Source organism: Sceloporus undulatus, chromosome 2, assembly GCF_019175285.1.
Source record: "Sceloporus undulatus isolate JIND9_A2432 ecotype Alabama chromosome 2, SceUnd_v1.1, whole genome shotgun sequence".
Lineage (NCBI taxonomy): Eukaryota > Metazoa > Chordata > Lepidosauria > Squamata > Phrynosomatidae > Sceloporus > Sceloporus undulatus.
This window is the reverse complement of record NC_056523.1, coordinates 167,176,482-167,200,964: the sequence shown is the minus strand read 5'-3', so window position 1 is coordinate 167,200,964 and position 24,483 is coordinate 167,176,482. Positions and strand designations below refer to the sequence as shown.

Sequence of the window (24,483 nt, the reverse complement as noted above, 5' to 3'; positions counted from 1 at the left end):
GGCAGGAGGAAGAGCAACAGCAAGTGACCATTGCACTTCCGAACCTTCCCCAGCTTCTAGATGTCTCTCAGAGACAGCTAGGCGCTAGGAAAAGTACGGAGGGGAAGTCCTGCCCCCTGGCATGTGGACCAAAAAAGGTTCGCCATCGCTGCTCTAGACAGTTCCCACCAAGGCGTCCTGGGCCAGTATCTTAAGTCTGGCAGGATGTGCTCCTTATCTTCACAATGAAAAGCAGGGGAAGAAAAGAATGTAGAACAGGTGGAAGTCAGCAGATTAACTCAATACCAATGGCTTTTGGCTTGGCTACATTATTTCTTGTGAGGAACTGACATTCTTTGTTCTGTCACAAATTGATCAACTCTTCTTTGCTTAATTGGGCATAAGGCCAGCAAAAGTCTTGAGGGGAAATCAGCTGTTTTGGCAACAAAGAGAAACAGAATGGTTGTTCTGGGAGTGAATGTTAACTTCTGTATCTTTTAACTTCAGTGTCTAAAAACTATAGAGAAGTGCTTCTTGTGCTATCTGATGGGGGGGGGGCAGGCATCCCCCTGCCTAGTGCCAGGGGCTGGTGCCATATTTATATTCATTGGCTACAACAGTTTCTTTCTTTCCTGAAAACTCTCTATGGACAAGAAGCCCCTGACTCGTGGATCACCATCAGTCCAGGGAACGCTATTTTGAATAGCACTACTCTAGAGCAAAACTGGGAGAAAACGAGAAAAAGCGACAAGACAGATGAAGTGACTGAGGTGGACAAATCTTTATTCTTCTGCTTGTATCAAATGCTTTGCAGGAGGAATTCTTGTTTCTCATACTACCACTTCATTCAGCCACTTAAGACAGTATGGCTGGAAGACAGTTGTGACGATTAATGGAACACATTTCATCCCTCTACACACCGCCCCTTTAGAATGCACAGAATTGATGGAAACACTACTGTCTCTGGAAGCATGATGTCCAAACTCCATAGTCACTGAAGCAAAGAGAAGGACTCTATTTCTGGTGTGCAAACAAGAAGAAAATGGTGCAGGGGCTGGTTGTAGCTACCTAACTTTCGCAGAATACTGTGCAAGCAAGAGTAGGGAAGCATGAGGAAACCAAGGTGATCAGGTGAGGACCATGGTCTTCTCTGCCAGAGTGCACCATGGCTGAAGGTGTAATGCTCGGCTGGCTACGACTCAATTCAAATGCCTGCTTCCCAGGGCTCAGATGTCATCTCAAAAACAAAAAACACAACCTTTAAAATGAGGGAATGGGCACATAGAACACAGCAAGTTGAAAGGAGCCCCTTGCAACTGTAAGCTAGAAGCTTGATGGCTCCTGCCCAGAACAAAAAGTACAGTGGGGTCTCACAATCCGCAGGCTTGCCATCTGGTGCTTTAAGCATCTGTGGATGGCAAGCTTTGTTATCCCCAATGATGTTGTGTGCATGCAGCTACACACATGTTGCATCACCATTAGGGACAACAGGACTTGAGGTCCCACACTTTTCGTATCTGCAGGAGATGGGGTCCAGAACTGATCCCTTGCAGATACAAAGGTCCAACTGTAGAAAAGGACATTTTTTTTTTACATAGGACATGTCTCCTAGATTCATCCTGAGAGCTCTAACTGAATCCTCTACTTCTGAAAAAGCAAAGCCAAAGACTGAGAGGTTTGGGTAACACTCCCCAAAAAGACCAGAACCTAGAAAAATTGCAGGCTGGGTAATTTTGGGAGGTGCGCTTTTAAAAAGTACTTTTCAAAGCTCTCAAAAGAGCATGGGTTGTTTATATTTTTAGTCTGCTTCTACAAATGAACTGTTAGCCTTTCCCTACCTGCTCTGTTCCATTACTGACTAAGACTCAGGGGCGTCACTAGGAGATGTGGGAGGTGCCATCTGCACCAGGTGATATCCTAAGTGGGGGTGACACTACTGCTCCCCATTCATCTGCCTTTTGGAAGAAACAGGCTGTGGCATTTGCCTTCATCTCTTCAAAATGCTGAGATGGAGTGAATAGGATGAGGGTCAGTGGGCAGAGAAAGGAGAGACGTTAGGTTTTTAATTTTTAAAAAAACTTTAAATTTAAAAATTTAAATTTTTTATTATTTTAAAATTTTCTTTAAAAACATCTCATCTTACTAAATGTTCACTTTAAAACATGAAATGATGTAGATGTTTAAACTGTGCATATGATATTGTAATATAAAGGTATAATTTCAATTTTGCTAATTTTTTATGTCACAGGTATTACCATTACATTTACTGATATATAGAAATTACCATTTATGAGTAACATTAGTTAAAAAAAATGACTAAGGTGTATGGTGTGGTATGGGAGGAAGTCAACAGGAGTGTGCATGTGTGACACCATGAGTTACTGCACTGAGTGATGCCAACCCTAGTGACACCACTGCTAAGACCCACTGAGTTTTAATTGTTTAAACAACCAGTCAGTAGTGTGCTGTTCAAAAACACTGACATTCTTTCTTTATTTTTAAAATCACTCTGATCCAAATCAGTTCACCAAGGACTAGTGTGCACATCACAATGTCTTTTTCAAATAATGTTTTTGGGGGATCTTTCGACATAGGTGGACATAAAAGTTTATTTTTGAAGTGGCTGCTTCTATTGATGTGCCTTTTAAAAACCCATGGCATGGTCAGCACATTTTCCAAGCAGCAAGAGCCAGTGACATCACAGTGGTGATTAAGGGAGAAATTGCTAGTTCAGCAGTGCGGAAATTGCTTCTTCAATCCCTGCAGCTGCTGGAAATGTTTATGGAACTATGGCTAATAAATTACTACCAAGCAAAGGCTGATTGCACCACATTTCTGGCATCTATTGCAAACAAGATACCACCTCCACAGATAGAAAGCTACAGAAAAAAACATTTTAAGTGCATAATTCAAAGAAGCACACTTAGCAAGCAGGCTTTAGTATTTTTTATGTCTGAAAATTTCAGATGTTCCAAAAGGCTCCATGGAATGAGGCTTCTATTGACATTTCTGGGTGTTTTTCTCCTCCGTTTTCACTCCTCATGCTTTAGCAGCAGTACTACTAGAGAAAACTCTTCCCTGAATTGGCCAAATGTGCAGCGGCCCACTTTTGGGATGGCTGAAGCACAAGTTGTGATTTCTGACAGGCAACTCCAGAATGTCATTTTTAAAAGCAACACGGACAGGCAGTTAGTGTTGGATTAGAACGGGGGAAATCAAGATCTCAGCCATGAAGTTTGCAGGGTGATCTGGGATGAATGACATCCACTCAGGATAACCTACTTTGCAGGGAAGTTGCAAAGATAAAGAGAGAGAGAGCGAAAGAGAATAGTGTATGCCCTCATCTTCTTGTAAGAAAGGCAAGGCCTAAATGCAACAAATACATTAAAATACCAGTTGTACTTTCAGGAATTTTTTGACAACGTGCTAAAGATGTAAAAGCTAATCCCCCCTTTTTTTGTCCAAATTTAAAGGATGGGTTTTTCAGGGCAAAAGAAAACCCTGATAGTTTTGTGATAACATTGAAAGAGTTTCTTCAAAAACATTATATATACTTACAAAAAACAATACCCAAAAAGTAATGCATTCATTAACCAAGCATAGTGAGGATTTTGTAATCATTATTTACAACTGTACATCAAGTCCTGTGAAGAATGAGACTTCTGAAGGAGAAAAGCAAGACCAGCTAATGGCCACATAAAAGCACCCAAAAGTGCTTATCTTTGCACTTGCACAAGATCTTTAGTAATGTGAAATTGGCATTGTGGGAAACAGCTAGGAAGCTCTGTTTCATTTACCTTAAGTTTGAGTCATTATGACACAAGCAGCAGCACAACAGTAAGGTGTACATATATTTCTATGTACCTGTGGTATCACCTGCATGGATTTTTTAAAGTAAGAATAATAATCTACGTTAATTTTGTGTTTTCTGCGTGAAGCTCAGAATCAAAGACAACATCTACCATTAAGAGATTCGATTTTTCCCAATTAAAATGGAACAGACAAAATAAAGGATCACCTTCAAACCACAGGTTTTCTGTCTTTACCAGCACCACCTCAGGTCTCTTCTATACATAAAATGGCATTGGAAGCAAATTATGTTATAATTGATAGAAGCACATAACCTCCTGACAGTAATGCACAAGTGCATACTCTGTATTTTACTGGTCATTTGTTTGTACTGTACAAGAAATGCAATATCACTGATCAGTTCATACATGGCCTTCTTGCTGAAGGGAAACAGGAAACAATCCTGCTTTCATCTCTGCAGGAAAAGCAGGTTTTTGAAAGAATTTCCTCTTGACCATACTCAAATAAAATTGCACTATTTTTACATGACAGAAGTGTGTTAATTCTACTCAACCCTGTCCCCCATGCAGCAGAATATTATATAAAAGAAATACTTAACTTGTAAATTATGCCTTTAAATTACACTTGGAATACATTATTGCCATTAGGCAATAAATAGCACTACCCAAGCATCCAAAGCTTAGTTCAAGCATCTTAAGATGCATTAATTACAAGAGTGGCTGTTGTCTTTATCACCACAGGCATTCCTTTCCCTCTTCCATCATTGTTGTTATTACTGTATATATTCACATATAAGTGGGGAAATTTTAGTCTAAAAATTTACCCTGAAAACCTGGATTGACTTATTCATAGGTCAATGCTGCCTTGGGAAGCTACAAACAGCCAATGAGAGTAGGATTCAGTTTGGCTTGTCATAGATGATGGCCACTTGGACGGCCTTTGTGAGAAAAGGAGGAGCAAGCCGCATAGGCTCCCCACTCACTGCCATCTTTAGTGCCAAGCTGAAGGCTAGATGGATCTGTTTGAGGACCTTTTGGAGCAGGCACTTGTGGTAGCTGAAGCAGTAGCTGATCATGGGATCCCTTGTGGAGCCCAAGCTCGACCATCCACTTGCAAAAAGGGAGCCTTGGCCTCCAGCTCAAGGAAATGGAAAGCTAGGTCTGAGCTCAGTCTCTCATGGGAGCACTCAAAGACCACACACATATGCTTGTAGCTTTTTGCACAGCCTTGCCAGAAAAGGGGAGAATAATATTAATTTTAAAAATCCCAGTTCTTGTGGGCTTGTTGTTGTCTTTAGCTGGGGTGGGGGGGTGGGAACACCAAATAATGCCCAGGATTAACCTTTGCTAAATGCCCCTTTTACCCTTCATTTATCCACAGGTCATAGCAAATTCTTATTTTTGGGCCAAAAATCTGCCTTCGAGTTAACCATGAGATCAATGTCTAGTCAAGAGTATGCCGTATGTGATGTCCAGCCAGGACTGTTTGAATCTCCCCCTACATTTTCTTTCATATTAGTTCAGGCCATAGTATGTTTTAGTGTAGGAAATGTTCATTGTATTAGTTGTGGGAGGAGATATAGGATCCCCTGCATTTTTTTTTCCAAGTTTGGTTTGCCCCTTTCCAGCAAGCTCTGCTTTAGCTAGAGGCTTTTAGTTTGGGGCAGTCTTTGCTGCGAGCTTGCAGAGAGCTGTCTTTTAGTTGCAAACAGGCCCAGGCAGCCGGAAAGGGCATTTCTTACACATTAGCCGAATCAGTTACCAGGAACAAGTTAGCCAATTTAGTTACCGACAACAAAGAATTCAAGAGCTGAAAGACCCTGCACCAGCTCCATTGAGTGAGGAGATCAAACCAAGATCAAACCCAGAGAAATGACACCCTGAAGATTACTAAAACTCAAACTGTAAAATATCTTTTATTTCAAGTTATCTAGAGCTGGGGAGGAGAAAACTCTTTACTTTTGTTCTTTAAATTAAACTCCCCCATTTTTGAACTTTATATTCAGCATCAGAGCCTTTTTGGGTAAAAGAGTTTGATTTCACCAGAGTACCGGCGTTGCACACCCAAACCTGCCACCACCTTTAGTTGGGTGTGTCTTCACACAGTAATTGTCATCAATCTTTCTCTCTCTACAGGCTCCTTCCCTTCGGACTTCAAACATGCTCTCATTTCCCCAATTCTGAAAAAACCTTCTCTTGACCCCTCCTCTTTGTCTAGCTATCGTCCGATTTCTCTTCTTCCCTTTCTTTCTAAGGTTTTGGAACGGGATGTTTATTCTCGCTGTCTTGAGTTTCTTGAAGCCAACTCCATCCTCGATCCCTTTCAGTCTGGTTTCCACCCAAGGCATTCTATTGAGACAGCTCTCACTAAGATTTCAAATGACCTTTTCACAGGCCAAGGCTAATGGCCTTTATTCTGTACTCATCCTTCTTGATTTGTCTGCTGCCTTTGACACTGTTGATCACTGTCTTCTAGTTGATATACTTTCTGACCTTAGGTTCTCAGACTCTGTTCTCAACTGGTTTAGATCTTACTTGTCTGGCAGATCTTTTGCAGCTGTTGCAGGTGGTCAGACTTCTTCTCCTGTTCCCTTATCTGTTAGAGTTCCCCAGGGCTCTGTTCTGGGTCCCCTTCTGTTTTCTCTCTACACACTGTCCTTAGGAAAACTCATTAGCTCTCTTGGCTTTTCCTACCATCTGTATGCCGATGACACCCAGCTGTATCTTTCCGCCCCTGACCTTTCTCCAAGCCTTGAACAGCAAGTTTTGTCTTGCCTCACAGCTGTCTCGCAGTGGATGCGCCATCAGCATTTGAAGCTCAACATGTCCAAGACAGAGCTTCTTGTCTTTCCTCCTAAGCCCACCCTTCAACTCTCCTTTTCTCTCTCTGTGGACAACATTTCTATTTAACCAGTCCAGCAAGCCCGCAGTCTTGGTTTTATCTTTGACTCTTCTCTGTCGTGTATCCCTCAGATCCAGACCACAGCCAAGGCTTGTAGATTCTTTTTGTACAATATTGCCAAAATCTGACCATATCTCTCCGCCTCTACTGCCAAGATCCTGGTCCATGCCCTAGAGGTCTCACGACTGGATTACTGTAACGTCCTCCTGGCTGGGCTTCCTCTTTCTCACCTCCGTCCTTTAATCTCTGTCCAGCATTCAGCTGCACGCATTATCACTTCCACCCACCGCTCTGACCACAGTTCTCCTGTGTTGGCATCCCTTCACTGGCTCCCTCTCCCCTTCCGTATTCAGTATAAGCTCCTGCTGTCGACATTCAAAGCCCTCCATGGACTGGCCCCTCCTTACTTATCAGACCTTCTTTCTCCTCACCTTCCTACCAGGGCCCTCCGTTCTGGTAGTCAAGGGCTCCTGTCTCAGCCCAGGATTTCCTCTGCCCCATCCCGGATTCGCCCCTTTTCACTTGCTGCCCCTCACTCCTGGAACCTTCTTCCCCCACAAGCAAGAGCCATCACTTCTTTAACTAGCTTCAAAACAGAGTTGAAAACCATCCTGTTCAGAGAAGCCTTCCCAGGTATTGCATAATTGTCGCTTACCATCTGATGTTCTTTTAGTGCCTGTTTATCAAACCATTTCCTGTATTGCTTTGTACTGTATATGTATTATCCTACCTGAGAGTATGTATTTTCCCTGGATGAAGATTAACCTTCCATTATGAAGCCAAGCCCTCCCTTCAGTCCATCTGCCTTGGTCCAGGCCTCGGAGGTAGAGAGGAACTGCTGGACCTCTTACCCTTTCCCGTCACCACTCCCTTCTCCTTCTGTGTCATGTCTTTTTAGATTGTAAGCCCGAGGGCAGAGAACCGTCTAACTAAAAAGATTGCATCTACAGCGCTGTGTAAATTTACAGCGCTTCATAAATAAAGGTTAATAATAATAATAATAATAATAATAATAATAATAATAATAACCATTTTCGACTTATGGTGATGCCTAAATACCCTAAAGACACCAGAACCTGTCTTATCTTGGAAGCTAAGCAGGGTCAGTCAAGGTTAGGACTTGGATGGGGACCACCAAAATATGACAGAATTGCACTCACACACTCTCTAGAAAGACAATGATGGCAGAGCCTCTCTCTTCTATCATTGCTATTTCAGAAATATTCCTTAGCACTGTGAAGCTACACAGACCTTCATTGGATTTCAAAGGTCTCCCCACAACCACCTGTAACACTGTGATTTTAAAATTCTTTTAAAAACATAATTAATGCAACTTTCACACGCTTTATAGAGGGTGTGGGAGTGAATTTTTTTCATATTTTGGAGTGCTCTGGGCTTTTGGGGGCCCAGGACAGACTATTTTTTTAACCAGGAAGTATAATGGAAGTAACTTCTGGCTTGCTTCCCAATTATAATAAGTTTGTTCCTGGTTCAAGAAGGGCTCCCTAATCAGCTCAGAAAGTGAAGGCCAAAAATGTGACAATGTTGCCCCATGCCTGCTAGAAAATATGTGGCCTGCATACCACACTTTCACCAGATCTGCTTTATATATTATACCAAGTCTGCCACTGTCAATGGAATGTTGATAAGGAATTAAGTACCCAAAAGAACCAGACTAAGGAAAGCCTGTTTCCACTATTTCCTCCCAGTGGTAAATGTGGACTAAGGAAATCAAGCATATTTGTCTAACTGCTTACAGCTGTTCCACATTATAGAACAGAAAGAACAAGTAGTTCCCAATACATCAGGGATGTAAATCTGTCAAGTGAGTAATCACCTTTGCACTAAGCTTTTATATAGGTAATAGCTAAAGATGTTCTTTTAATGGGCATTGATGATTAAACAGTTTTGCTTAAAATGAGCATTGATGGTATTTGATGACTATTAGGTACTGCATACAGACTACCAGCTCTACTGAGAGCTGTAGAGAATTACCAGCTGCTGGAAATATAGGCTGAAATTTGAATGTTTGCAACAGGTTGACAAGGAGCCACAGCTGTTTTTTCACAATGAGCGGAAGCATCTTGAACTACCAAATTGATTCCCTGTATATGTGTTCCTTCCTTTGTAACACTTGCATTGCTGCTGCTGTTGTGTTCCTCAAGTCATTTCCAACCTATGGCAACTCTTAAGGCAAAGCAGCCATGCAGATTCTTTGGCATGTTTCTCCAGAGGGCTTGCCACTGCCATCCTCTGAGGCTGACCTGCCCTCTGAGAGTGTGCCCCAATGGGTTTTCATGTCCAAGACAGGATTCGAACCCTGGTCTCCAGAGTCATAGTCTAATATTCAAGCAACTACACCACGCTGGTTCACATACATTCTTGCAAATTTATATACAAATAGCTATTACAGTCCCACTGTATCTCAGTACAAGAAACACTCTGCACATAAGACTGAATGAACTCATTGGCGGGGTACAAACCGCCGCTTTGCGGCGGGCCGCCGCCATTTGCTCCGCGCGGGAGCTGCAGCAGCCAAACCGCGTGGCTCCCGCACGGACCAAAAAAGAAGCTCCATTTCGGAGCTTCTTTTTGCGGCGCCTCAATGACGTCGCGAGGTGCCTGGCGCGGACTTGCGACGTCATAGGTGCTGCGACACATCTGGATGCTGTGCGTCCAGTACGTAAAGATGGCGGTGCCCATGTAGAAGGGGCGCCGCCATCTTGTACGTATACAATACGTACTAGGGTTAAGGGGGTGCGGAAGCACCGCCCCTTCCTAACCCTAGTACGTATTGTATACGTACTAAATGGCGGTGTGTATCCCGCCATTATCATCCAGGGAAGTAAAAAACACAGAGCACTAGTAGTTCTCCTAAAAACTATAATCAAAATGACACATCCTTAAGTAAGTTAAAACTTTGTAACGCAGTCTTAACAACACAGTTCTATAACCCTATAGTCTAAAATAAGACCAAGTGAATTCAGTATTCATAGGTAAGGGAGTAAAGTGTTGTACCCCAAATAGATACAGTCCGTCCTCGCCTTACACGGGGGATCCGTTCCGGATCCCTCCGCGTAAGGCGAATTCCACCTATGCTCGAGCCCCAATGGAAGCAATGGGGCTCGTGCGCAGCGGTGCGGGCGCGCACAGGGCGCAACGGGCGCGTGCGCCCATTCAATTGAATGGGACGTGCCACCCCTTCCGCCCTGCGCGCGCCCCGCGGCCTGAGCGCGTATTCTCAAGGCCGCGTATGGCGCGGGCGCGCTGTAGTTTAAATCCATGCCAGTGGTATGTATTGCTTCAATATTCTTCAAAATGGCATACTGTACCTATTTAGTTTTTAAAACCTAACTTTAATAATGGACTTATAATGAATTTTAAAAAACCCTGAGAATAATTCTGACTTGAGAATAGAATATCATTTTCGAATGACAATCTAAAATGGTTACTTAAACAGCATTCTTCTCAAAGCATGGCATTTACAAGGTTTTCATGGACATACAGAATGAATAGTTAAGAGAATGAAAGGTCACAGACAAGGCAAGTAAACTGGCATCTTAATCAAAAGTTACCACCTTACTAAGGTCAGCATTAACTTTTCAATCTTGTATAGACTTGTAGGCAGTGAGTATATTTAAACAAAATATCAAGATCTCACAGAGGCTAACTACTGTTGAACTGTTACAAGAATGCCCAGATTCAGATGTTCTACTCTTCTGTGAAGTCATGAACCCTCCCTGAACTTAAAAGTAAATTATGATCATGTACATGGGGCAAAATTCCACACAACTATTTAATACCGTGTATATCCACATGTTGTTACTACATAGTGTTATAGCTGAGAGGATGTTGAACTGCTAATTATACATGTATAGCAAGAGAATCCACAGTTTGAACATTAAGTCAGGCAGGAATAGAACACAGTTATTGCAAATTTTCAGTTAGTTCACAAAAAGCAGGGGAAACAAAACCTTGTACAGACCAGATTTCTCCAAACTAGTGTGTCCCTAATATTTTACACGGCAACTCCCACACTTATCCTCCCAATATATTATGTTATGATTTAAGGTCCTCCATTTTTCTTAAATGTCTTACATTTAGGGCTGAGTTTTGTCCTGCAGTTGTCCTACAGTTTGGGCTAGATTTTGTCCTACATTTTGTCCCGGGTTTTAGTGGACAGTTATGGCAACCCTATAATGGCTTCCATAATCTCCAAACAGAATGTTCATGGATGTTCTGGCTGGTATTACTGGTGTTACAATCCCATCTATCTGGAGGGATTAGGCTGGGGAAAACTGGTACAGAATTAGAAAACTCTTAATCATATTCTATTAAATGGTTTATTCATCTACTACAACTGTGTTTCTCAGCCTATCTAGTTTGGGGGAAAAGCATATTTATCCCTAATGTGCCAGGATGGTAATAGTACTATTACGTATGCCCATTAGCTACATTATTTCTTTGCTAGAAGCTCGCTCTAGAGCAACAGTTGATGAATCACAGACAGGCATTTGGTCCAGGGACTGTAACTTTGAGTAGTACTATAGGAAACTCCAGCACAGTCTGTGGCAGAGCACTCCATAACAAAAGCATCTTCATGGTTACCCACAATTCAAGAATAAGCATTTATTATTTCTACTCCCAGGTTATCAAGATTAAATTTTATGTGCTAGCTTCACATATTTAATCAGTGGCTTTCTGCAAAAATAACAAAAATATTAAACTTACAGCATCAAACTTATTTTGATTGTTGTTGCCTTCAAATCACCTGCCAACTTACGGTGACCCCCCATAAATAGGGTTTTCTTAGGCAAAGAACTCAGATGTTTTGCCAATTCCTTCCTCTGAAATATAGCCTACAGGACCTGGTATTTGCTGGTGATATCCCGTCTAAGTACTAACCAGGGCTGACCCTGCATGGCTTCCAAGATCATGAAAGGGATGTGGTGCCTTTAGGCTATGATTGTCATGCAGTTTTATTAATAATGTCAGTATTTTATTGATTGTATCTTTGTATTTGTATTTTGTATTTTATCGGATGTAATCCCGCCTCGATCTGCAGGGAGAGGCGGGAAATATAAATACAGTACATTATTTATTATTAAGGCCACTATTTCCTAAACCAGTAAGAACTTGATTAACAGATGGCTGGCATTTCTTAGCTTCTTCATAAAGGGCTCATTACTACTTCTGAAAAATGGTTTCCTGAGACCTGAGCCATCTTGGGTAGTGGTTTGAGCACTGGACTACAACTCTGGAGACTAGGGTTTGAATTCCTGCTCAGCCACGAAAGCCATTAGGAAAGCAAAGGAAAACCACTCTGAATAAATTCTGCCAAGAAAACCCTGTTATAGGGTTTCCTTAAGTCAGAAATGACTTGAACACATGCAACAATAATCCTGAGACACAGGCCCAGTTCACACTTCACAATAAATCTGAGAGGACCATGTGGGAACCCTGGCTTTTTGTTTACAAAATCATTAATCATTCTTGCTGGAGGCAGCGGTAGCTAAATAATCCACAGACCTTAGATCTATGGTTAGTGTGATATGCAGACTAGCATTCTGTCCTGACTTTTGATCAACACACAGAATCTAAAGCTGAGAACAAACTGGGTCCTACCTGTGTATTTTTAGCACTTTCTGAGGGTGTTACAAACAGAGGCCTGATGAAAGCAATGATGGTGAAGCAGTGATGACAGTAGAACTTTTCCACACTGTCCAGAGAAGATCTTCATGGGCAAAGTGGAAAGTCCATCATCTCAAATTATTCTTCTTTTCTTGAAGTTTAGGATTGCTCTTTCCGTTCGCCTTAATTTTCCCCATAAATAATTCAGTTCACATATTTATTTATAGCTATTGGTCATAAAATCAACTTGAGGTACTTTCTTAGATTTGTTTACTCCATATGTCAAATAAACATGCTAATTCAGATCACACTTGTTTTGATTTAGGGCCCTGTAAAATTTTCTAGACACCCCTCATCACTGACCCTCAAATTTCCTAACTGCACCCGTGCAGCTGTGGGTTATGGTTAGGTTCTTGCAGCGCTGGAGGCTCAGACAGTGATAAGGACTTAAAGAATAAATCTCCTAAAGACACAGAAAAAGGAGGTGTTATCAATTCATAAGAAGAATTGAGGCAAGCAGGATAGCTGTCCTCAGGCAAAGAGTTTGGCAGTAGGGGAAATAGAAGTGACATTACAATCATGGGAGAAGGGGGTGAACCTGACATCCCACCTTATATATATGTTAAGAAACCTACATTGCTTTTTTCACCAAACATCTTTATGTATCCGCTTCCAGTGCATTTTTTGGTTGCCACAGTCCTGCTATTATCATTTATCTCCACTATATAATCACTGTTATTACTGTCTACTGCCTCCTTTCTTATTGCCTTCAAACATGCCACCATTTTCTCTATTCTTCAAAAACAAAGAAATAAACTCCATTGATCCAGCCATGCCCCACTGCCATTTTTCCTTGCATTCTGTTTCCAAATTCCTGAATTTCATCTCTTGTCACAACTTTCTTCTAGTTCCCCCATCCCCACAAAATCTAGCTTCAGCCTCCTGAGAGTGCCTTCACCAGAATGACTAATGAAAGCATCTGACTGCTAAACACACAAATCTGTAGATATCTTTGGCTGCACTAGAGCCTTTCAGTTAATTGCACTTTCTTGCTTGATTCTGCCTCCTGTTCTATATTTATGAACTTTCTCCTCCTACTTGTCTAAGTGCTAGTCAACCTTTTTAAGGAAATCCCTTCCTCTGAGTTCCCTCAGAACTCCACCCTCTGCTACCACCCCCCATCCCTTCAACCCATGAATGAGCTCCTAAAACTGAAGTAATTTGTTAACATCCAGAATTAATGGCACCCAGGTCTCCCCCAAGCCACTCAGTCCCACATTATCCCTCTGACATTTCCTCTTGGATGACAGATTACCAGCGTATCTAGGACCAAACTTCTCATCTTTCTTAACAAGCTTCCACGTTTCCTGGAGTTAGGGGTGCAGGACACACGTGAAACTGCCAAAAAACCTACTTTTTTTTAAAGCTGAGATAATATCTTTCTAGGAATCTCTAGGTTCTCCAATGCAACTCTATGATCTGGCAGATATTGACCACAGATTAATGCTGAAGGAAATACAAATGCCTAGAGAAGTGTTTTCTCTAGGAATCTCTAGGTCCTCCAATGGGACTCTACAGTACTATCAACTTCCAGCACCATCACAGTGGACGACTTAGAAATGCCCAGAGAGAACTTATTAATTACACAAATAATAAAGTCCATAAAACTCAAAGTCGCAAATGTGGAGGGCTGACTGTACTCTTACTATCAGCTAAAATCACCAGTATTGACCCTGCCAGACAGGCAAAAAGCCTTGGCTTTATCTTTGCTTCCTCTGCCCCATATCCACAAACTGCTATCATCAGGTCACTTTTCCTTGGGCAATACTGCAAAAACATAGGCCTTTCCCCACCAAAAACTCTGACACTGACATCTGTGACTAATATGTTCCTCTTTACTTTTCCATTGTCACATCTCAGACCTTTCACCTCTATTCAGAGGTGAAATCATATATCCCCCTCACTGTTCTGATCATAGGATTCATCAGATTTGCACACTGGCTTCTCATTTACTCTTGTAAACAGCAAAAATAAATAATCTTGCCTTTACCTTCAAAGCCTTCCCCTCTGCTTCTTTATCATCCCACCTGCCAGTAGTACTATATTCCTACAGGACTGTTGCTCTTCCAGTTTCACTACCTTCAGGTATTTGAATCAATCCTGCTCCTTTAAATGATTCCATCCATTCCCCCATTCACTTGCCCTTCTGCCTTCCCAGAACACCTGCAAAGTGCCATTTCTCTAGACAACCACAAAACCAGTCCTTTTTGTAAAGCCTTTGGTACTACCTGTAAGATTTCATTCTCTATGGAGAATAGGCCCAAACTGAAAGCTTATTCCTCACATCCTCTGTTAACCCTCATTTTCACCACCTCCTCCTTCCCTCGGTAATATGTTTGAATGTAAATAGCAAAAGGCAGGGAAGCAAGCACACTTGTTGGTGTGATACGAATAAGGTTATTCTCTGATATTTCTCTCACCCTATTAGCAACTCACACACAAAGGCAAAATACAAAGAGATATCCATGTACACCTGCTCTAGCACATGGGGAAGGGGATTATAATCCATGAAGATGTGTACTAAAAGCCTTTTTTTTAATATGGCAAAATATGACTGATCCGAAAATCCCAGCCTGCTGTCCCATAATGACTTAAGATAGAGATTGGTGGAAACTGGCAGGTTGTATGGCCACATTAGGAAATCCTTTGCCAAAACCAGCCTCCTAAAACCCAGCTATATATACATATACAATTGGAGAGAACCAAAATGGTGCAATGGCTTGGGTGTTGGACTACGACTCTGGAGATCAGGGATTGATTCCCCCCTGGAGCGTAAAATCCCACTGGGTGACCTATGGGAAGCCACACTCTCTCAGCCCCAGAGGGTGGCAATGGCAAGTCCCCTCTGAAGAAACTGGCCAAGAAAACCATAGGATAGGTTTGCCTTAGGGTCGCCATAAGTTAAAAAAAAACCGACTTGGAGGCACACAACAACAACAATATATGGTTGGACTATAAGTATTGAGACCAAGGTTCAAATCCCAGCTTGGCCATGTCAACTCACTGGATGAATACCCCTTCAGAGGCTTCCTAAAAATTTCTGCAACTCGAACCACAATTCTTGCAGATGTGTCTAATGTTGGTCCCTTGGAGAGTCTTGTTCTTTGGAGGTTTTTAAACAGAAACTGGATGGCCTTCTTTCTGTCAGGAGTGCTTTGAAAGGTGTATTCCTGCATGGCAGAAGGGGGTTGCGCTGGATGGCCCCTGAAATCTCTTCCAACTCTATGAGTCTATGACTCTGGGCAAGTCACACTCTCTCAGCCTCAGGGGAAGGCAATGGCACACCCCTCTGAACAAAACATGTCAAGAAAACCCTGTGATAGGTTTGCCTTAGGGTTGCCAGAAGTATGGAATGACTTGAAGACACACAACAAAAACATATGTGTGTGTGTAGATACATACACACAGACATGCACATACACATATATTTTCCTCCACTACTGAAAGGAAATATTTTATGGCATTTTCTATCATGGAGAAGAAGACCCAGCCCTCCTATCTGCATGCTCTTGTGTTGCAACTCCCATCAGCCATAACCAATGAGACATGATGGCGCGACTGAAGAGTCCATCATCCTCATCTGGCGGCCCACAAAAATCCCGACTCTGCTCTTGGCGTTTGAAGGCAAGGCAAGATGATGATCATGATGATGATGATGATGATAGCACGCTTTTCTCCCAATAAGGGACTCAAGGCGGCAACTGCTGTAGCAATTTAATTTTAACATACTGTTTTTGTTATGTTTTGATTTGATTTATGATGGCACGTAGCCAGCACAGTAGGAAAGGCTGTATCTACAGCGCTTTATAAATAAAGGTTAATAATAATTAATAATAATAATAATAACAGAAGCAAACAAATAGGCGATGTCAGAGAAATGAAAGGAAATCTGCTTAAGCACGGCTTGCGCCCATGATTGTGTAGGACCAGGTGGGGAGTATTTCAGGAGCGCACATGGCCCCCGCCTTGTAGGTGTTAACTGGTGTTTCTTAATCTTGGAAGCCACCCTTGAGTCCCCAGCTTTGGGAGAAGGGCGAGATATAAACAAATATCATAATAGAAGCCTTTGGCCTGAAGCCAAATAACCCTAAACCCCGCCACAGGGGAGCATTGGCTCTCCCTACTGGGTGGTACCCCCAGCCCCAGAATAGCGTACTCCTTAAAAGCCCAGGAGAAAGCGCCCCTGCTTACCTGGCTCTGCATCTGAGGCGAGGCGGGCGGACTGCTGTCTCCCTTCCTTCCCTGCTGCTCACCGGCGCGCCCCGACTCCTCCCTCAACGGCCACCGCGACTCAAGCACTGCTGCTAACGGCTTCAGACAGGGCCCGCCTTCCAGTTTGAATCCTGACAGCCGGACGCCTCCCGCCGTTCTGATTGGCTGCGCAGTGAGGGCAGGGTGAAGCCGTGACGACGCCACCGCTTCTTCCTTAAGAGCGTCTGACGTGCTCCTGAACGTGACGCCGAGGGCGCCTTTTTTCTCAAGGGCAAAGTTGCCCTTACTTTATCTCTGACCCAAAAGAAACACACTGCAGAAATAAACCACTTTTTTCCGGCTGCGTTAACCTAGGGAATTCTGGGAACTGTAGTTTTGTGAGGCAGTGAGCCTCCTCTGTCAGAGAACTCTGGTACCACAATAAACTACAAGATTACCCATGATTCTCTAGCACCGAAGCTATATGAACCCAGTTTGACAAAGCTTATGGACCCAAACAGACAGGCCAAAAATAAAGCTGCTTCTGGGCACTTTGGAGGCATTATGTTTAAACGACACACGGACCTTAATAGGCCAGAAGCTGCACCAAAGCTGCACTCTAGTCCTTAGGACTAGAGCGTGGCTTTGGCGTGGCTTTCAGCCTCTTAGGATGCCTGCAGCATTTAAACAGCACACCTCCAAAGTGACCCAAAGCAGCTTTATTTTGGCCTGTCTGTCTGAGGCATAGAAATTCTACATTTTTGTTAATTCCCATCCTTAGTCTTCTTTGTGTGAGACAGCAACCCTCTTCACTGTGCAGCCCAATGGAAGCAAATACACAGAGTGTTAGGGAATAACCAGCATGTTTCAACATGAAAAGGAATTATTGGGCCCTTGCTCTTCTTTTCTAAATCAGTCTCAAACTGGATTATTTCAACAGTGTGTTTTGGACCTTTCACTTCCTCCATTCCCGGTTTCTCATTCCTAATGCGAATGAAAGCCATTAGGGTGGAGCTGGTGGTGGAAAAAAAGAGCAAGGGCCCAATATAATTCCTTTTCACATTGAAATACGCTGGTTATTCCCTAATACTCTGTGTTATTTGCTTCCATTGGGTTTAAAAATACCTCCTGAATGCACAGTGAGTTGCTATCTCACACAAAGGGCTAGGGATGGAAATCATTCCAGTCTCCAGTGTTGGACTCTAACTAGATTACCACACTACCCTCTTATAGTGCTGCTATTGCACATTTACTGCTCTGGCTGCCTCCTGTTGCATTCTGGGATCTGTAGTTTAGTGAGGCCTAAGAACTCTGGCTGGGAATTCTAAATGCCCCCTCCTTAAACTGCAAGTCCCAGAATGCAAAAGGAGGAGGAAGCCAGAGCAGTTAAAGTGGAATAGCAACACTATAAGAGTGTAGTGCAGTAATCTAGAGCCTCACAACATTCCTTTCCATTCTGTACTGGATTGGGGTTGCTGGGAGTTTAAATCAAAAAACATCAGAAGGGCCACACTTTGTTTGTTTAGAGTATTTATACACTGCTTTTCAGCCACAGAGGCTCTCAGAGGGGTTTACAGATTGTTCGTTTGCTAGTTCTCTGCCCCAGGTTTACAATCTAAAACAGTGGTCCCCAAACTGTGCTCTTTAAGGGACTTTGGACTTCAGCTCCCAGAATCCCAGATTCTAGGCCAACATGGGAGCTGAAGTCCAAAATCTTTTAAATGCCACAGTTTGGGGACCACTGATTTAAAAAGACATGACACAAAAGAAGGGAAAGGTGGTGGGGAAGGAGATACATCCAGCAGATACTTTTGGTTATTCTAGCCTTTCAAGGCCAGAGTGGTGGCAATAAAGATGGAGGGAGGGCCTTTCATCTGCCACTGGGGCTAGGCATGGTGGAGTTGTGCCCATTCTGCCATTTTCGTACAGTGGTCCCCAAACTGTGCTCTTTAAGGGATTTTGGACTTCAGCTCCCAGAATCCCAACATGGCTGAGGCCTCTGGGAGCTGAAGTCCAAAATCTCTTCCACGGCACAGTTTGGGGACCAGTGGCTGGATTACCTGCTGCAAGCCTAAATGGGCTGCACTTATAAGGTCTTGGACTCTGTTTGGGGACTAGTCTTTGCTGAGGCCAAACATTTTGTAACAAGTGAGAAAGTCAAGCTCTTGAAGAGAAGTGTTCTTAACTGCCTATCAGTTGTTCCTCTTCAGCATTACTTTAAGCCCAAGAATGACTCTTACCTGGAAATATTACGGGGCTTTACAGGACGCCCCTTTCGTGCCGGATCGGGGCCACAGCAACATCACATTGTGGCCCCAATCCGGCCTTTCAAGGGCGCAAAAAGGAGCCGCAAAAAGCAGGGGTGCCATAGCCATGGCGGCGCAGCTGCACGGCACCCCTTCGGCACTGTGTCATCTGGATGCAGCACCAAAGGTGCACCATGATGCCGCACCTTATCTGTCAGGCGTGCATCATCAGAACGCTCTGCCCAGACTCTGAGCCTAGGCCAGCCTTTCAGACCGGTCTGTAAAGGCCCTAAGACTCTTATATGGACCAGGATTGTATTTTTGCAGCTATGTATTTTAAAGACAGATGGCCAGCTCTGGGCTTCTAAATGTCCATAATCTCTTTCCTCTGGCTATGCTGAATAGAACTGATGGGAACTATCCTGGGTAGGGTCTGGAGGACCAGGGTGGCTTACCCCAGTTTTAAACTGAAAATATAATCAACCAAATTGTAATGAAAAACACCGAAATAATTGATGCGAAATCTAAAACTATTAAAGACACTGATCCTGATTTTGAAAAAATAATCAAATCCAATAGTACTCATAGAATATATATATATATATATATATATATATAAAATATTTTATTAAGATTCAACACGGAAGAAGAAACAATTAAACCACAGATGATATCATGGGCCAGAGATCAGGGAGAAAACATTAATTTGGAGCAATGGGAAAAATCTTGGATGAAAAGACTAAAATATACTCTATATTACAATATTTAATAATTTTAAAAAATATTATAAAATGCAATACCATTGGTACAATACACCTTATAAATTAGTGAAAATATATAAAACTAACAATTATAAATGTCAGAAATGTGAAACAGAATCCGGTACCTTTTTTCATCTGTGGTGGAAATGCAAACTGGCAAATAATTATTGCGAAAAAAAAATCACAAAATAGACATATCTTTTGACCCCAAAAGATATTTATTGAGTGTTAATACGGAAGATGTATTGGAAACAAAATATGGTAGACTAATCTTTTATTTAACATCAGCGGCCAGAATAGTATATGCAGCCAAATGGAAAAGCAAGATGACTCCAGATATAAACAACTGGTTACAGAAAGTATATGATTTTATGGAAGCAGATAAATTAACACAATGTTTACAAAAAAGACTTCTAGAGAAATTTCAGAAAGACTGGCAACCTTTGATTAAATATCTAAAACAAAAATGGGGGGCTAATTGGGTAATAGGCCTGGAATGATGTTAACTATAAGTCAGAATGTTGATAAGGTTGATTTAAATCCCAAAAGTCTCCTAATTTGAGGAAATTTTCTTGATAAGATCTAAAAAAAAACATAATGGAGGAGAAAAAAATATAGATGGATATAGCAAACTTCAGTGATTTGGCTGGAAGACCCTTAAACGTTATATGTTTTGTTAGGTAGTAACTTGTTTGACGAAGTGGTGTACATATATATATGTTTAGATGTTTTTTCTGTTCCCTTTTTTTCTTTTTTTTCTGTTCAATGTTACTGCAGCTCTCTTATTTGCCTTGTTGTTTTTAATCAATAGAAATGAAAATTAAAATAAAAGAAAGAAAAACACCAAAATCAAAACCCAGCCCATGCAAATGAAAATCATCCAGGGTCAGGGGGATTTCCCAGCAGACAATGGATCATTAATTAAATAGACAAAATAGACACCCTGAGGCCTTGCCATTGAACAACAGAACAATACACAGATTAACATGTAAATTGTTTCCTCTCAACCAAGGGTCACACCTCCATGCCACCATTCTCTGAAGATGCCAACCACAGATGCTGGCGAAACATTGGACATAAACTCTTCCAGAACATGGTCAAATAGCCTGAAAACACCACAAAAAAATGCAAATTCTAATGATGTTTCTTCAAAGGTAAGTCCCACTACCTTTTGAACCAGATCACGAATCTGTTCAAACTGGTTCAAACGATCCTGGTTCCCACTTAATTTGAATCGCTGAAGTGATTCCAAGAGGGGGGGGCATGCTCTAGACCCATGTAAACCACGTCATTTTGATGCTCATTTTTTCTGCTTCTTTTTTGATGAATCAATTTATTTTGCAGTAATACAATTTAGCCCAAATATGAACCAAGTGTGGATTCGAATCTGCTCCCTGTGATGTGGGTGAAGGTTAGGGTTGCCATAAGGCAGGACCTCCAAACTGGGACACATGTAGGACAAATGTAGGACAACATTTTCAAATGTAGGACACATTTTTTTTAAAAATGGAGGACACATGAAAAAATTGATACTTTTTTTAAAATGTTAATATAAATGCATGTTTCTTAGGCATGCTCAAAATGGAGGACATTTTGGCATATTCCTAGACAGAAGGCTGAAATGTACTTCTTTTCTGGCCAAACACCCCCCCCCAATTCTAAAAGAACACTTCCCACTCCTAAGCAGGCATAGCATTTGCAAGATCACAGGCAGACCCTTGTGCCACTGCAAACTACATGTCCCACTTCCAAGCAGGCATAGCATTTGCAAGATCACAGGCAGACCCTTGTGCCATTGCAAACTACATGTCCCACTTCCAAGCAGGCATAGCATTTGCAAGATCACAGGCAGTCCTTTGTGCCTTTGAAAACTACATTTCTCACTCCCAAGCCTTCTTAGCAATTCCCCCCTTCCTCCTTTTCCTTGCCCCCTCCAACCCCCCCAACCCCCTCACCCCCTCTTTTTCCCAGGTATGTCTCAACTTAGGAGGGATTTATGGGACAGATCCAAAGCCTTTTTTCTTTTCTAATGGGGGCAAAGCCTTGAGAAACCCTGGACCCCTGAGAAGAAGAGGAGGGGGGCTTAGAGAGAGGAAGAAAGAGAAAAAGAAGATGAGGAGGGGGGGAGAAAGGAAGAAAAAGGAGAGGAGGAAGAGGAGGGGAAGAAAAAAACGGAATAACAAGAAGAAGAGAAGGAGGGGAAAGAGAAAGAGAAGGAGGGGAAAGAGAAAGAGGGGAAGAACAAAAAGCAACTTGCCTGCAAAGCCCTCTCCGCTTGGAATTTGGAGCATGCCCAAATAAGGAAGCAGAGGGCTGGCCAATAGAGGCAGGGCAGTGCAGCAGACCCCGCCCCTGCTGGTTTCAGTCCTCCTGCTGCTGCTCCAGGCATGTTTCACAGGCAGCACTCTATAGAAGGCAGGCAGCAGCCCTGGGAGCTCAGAGTTGGGCAGCCACCCGGGGGGGCGGGGTCGGGACGGGACCGGGCACGCCCCCCAGGGGGCGGGAAAGTCCCGCCCACCACCGTGAAATGGCAACCCTAGTGAAGGTAGCCTTGCCCTTTTCCCCAAGCTTCCTGGAAGGCTGCTGCAATGGCCATGGCTGCCGCTGCTGCTTCTCTAACCCCCATTTTCTCCTCCCAGAGGTTCCCCTCTGTACTCACTGGGGAGTCCCTGAACACCCCCAGGGGACAGGCGGTGGCAAGGCACTGATGGTCCAGTCTCCCTCTCCCGGAGAAGGCCAGTGGTACCCTTTGCCAAGCCGCTGCGTTGCTGCCTTCCACAGCCACATGTCTCACCTGTGCCATGGAAGATCAGGCATGGGGAGTTAACCTCCACCACTGCAACCTCTTGCCCCTTCCCTGGCCCCTTGCCCTGATGAGGTTTGACTGGGGGAAAAGGAGCTGCTTCGATCGGCGCAAATGTAGTGTAAACTACACTCTGCTGCTAAACCGATTCATTGATTCGGATCAGAAACCAAATTTACTGTAAGTGAGAATGAGGCCAGTGACCCACAGTTGCATATAATTAGTATGCCACTTCTTTCCTCTAGTAGACAAACAAAAATGCTCCTATTGGTGTGAATTGAACCCCCTTTTCTAAACCTAATTTCTGCATGGGTATAATTTTTGGTCTCAGAGGGAAGGAAAGAGCGGAGTGGAGAGAACAATGAGGTTGCAGAAAGAGATCAAGTTTTAAAAAATGTGTAGCCCACTGCTATCATTGATTTTGGCCCTGTGTTCCCTTGGTGGTAAATGATTCAAATGCTTCTCATTGTCACAAGGTTAATGGAATTGCTATACAACCTTCATTTTGCTACTGGTGGCGGGGGTTTGGAGGGCTGTCATGTAACAGTTGACAACTCTGATCACATTGCACTTAGCAGTAAAATGAATGACATTGAAGGGAAGTCAGACTATGTCAGGCAACATTGCATCCTTGTGAACATGGTGAATGGAAATGATGGATTTTCATAGTCTCCCCCCATTGTTTAAAAAATTCAAACCAGTGCAGACATTTAAAGTATTTTGTATGCTTACAACCTATACTGGTTTTATTTGCTCTTGTTGTTCTGTGCCTTCAAATCATTTCCAAATTATGGTGACCCTAAGATAAATCTTTCATGGAGTTTTCTTAGCAAGATTTGTTTGGAGTGGATTCGGCATTGCTTTTCTCTCAGACTGAGAGAGTGTGATTTGCTCAAGGTCATTCAGCGCATGTCCATGGCCAAACAGAGATTTGTTTTACACTAAATATTAATTCTTCTAGTTGTTTCCTTTAGAATTCTGATATCCCTCGCAGTCTCTTACTCCATGAATTTCCACACCCATCTCAAGTAGCTTATCCCTCTAATTGTGCATTACCCTCCCTGTTCAGCTGCCTCAGCTTTATAAATTCAAATTCAGCTATACATCCTGAGAAATCCAGATTAATATAATTTGAAGTAAATGTGTGGATGGCTGAGGAGTGTCTACTTTGGGAAAAGAGCAAGAGACTGAACAAATCACTTGCTCTTTTCCCAAAGTAGTGTTCCATTTGTTGAGGACAAGAAAGTTTAGTAGTTTTAGCATTGGACTAGGACACTGGGAGACCAGGATCTGAATCCCTGTACACCCATGGAAACCTATTGGGTAAGTATGGGCAAGTCATACTCTCTCGAGAAGACAACTACACACACACACACACACGCACACTCCAAAACAAACTGTGTTTGCTTTAGGGTCACCATAAATTGGAAATGAATTGAAGGCACATAACAACTGAGGCCGCATCCATTTTGCAGAAATAATCCAGTTTGGCGGGGTACATAGCTCCGCTTTGCGGCGCTCTGCCGCCACCGCCAGTAGGTCGCGGGGGAGCCGGAGCCTTCACACGGCCCGACTCCCGCGCGGACCGAAAAAGAAGCTCCCAATGGAGCTTCTTTTTAAGTCCGTTTGCGACGTAGCGAGGCGCCAGGGGCGCACTCACTACGTCACAACGCCCGCGACGCGTAAGGCGCTCAGCGTCCGATACGTAAAGATGGCGGCGCCTGTATGAACACAGGGCGCCGCCATCTTGTACGTATTCAATACGTACTAGGGTTAGGGGGGTGCGGAAGCACCGCCCCTTCCTAACCCTAGTATGTATTGATGACGTACTATTTGGCGGTCTGTAAACCGCCTTTGTCACCAGTTTAACTGCCATGGTTCAGTGCTATTGAATTCTGGGAACTATATTTTTGTGCAATATTTAGCCTTCTCTGTCAGAGTTCTGGTGTTTCAACAACCTATTGCCAGAATTCCTTAGCACTGAGCCATGGTAGTTAAAGTGGTATCAAAGTGGATTATTTCTGTAGTGTAGATGCAGCCAAAGTCTTTGGGTTGGCTTCAGCTCTTTAACTTCAAATGTTTTCAACAAAAATAAAATGGC

General features: G+C 42.9%; 1 protein-coding gene across 1 annotated transcript in view; it reads right to left on the bottom strand.

Annotated features, from left to right (window-relative positions):
* RACGAP1 (Rac GTPase activating protein 1) overlaps window positions 1-16,703 on the bottom strand; it is a 48,581-nt gene extending 31,878 nt beyond the window's left edge. The window contains exon 1 of the mRNA XM_042453727.1: window positions 16,573-16,703. Within this exon, the coding sequence (XP_042309661.1) occupies window positions 16,573-16,584 (12 nt within the window). The 5' untranslated portion in view covers window positions 16,585-16,703. The remainder of the gene's footprint in view (window positions 1-16,572) is intronic.
* Window positions 16,704-24,483: the final 7,780 nt, after the last annotated feature.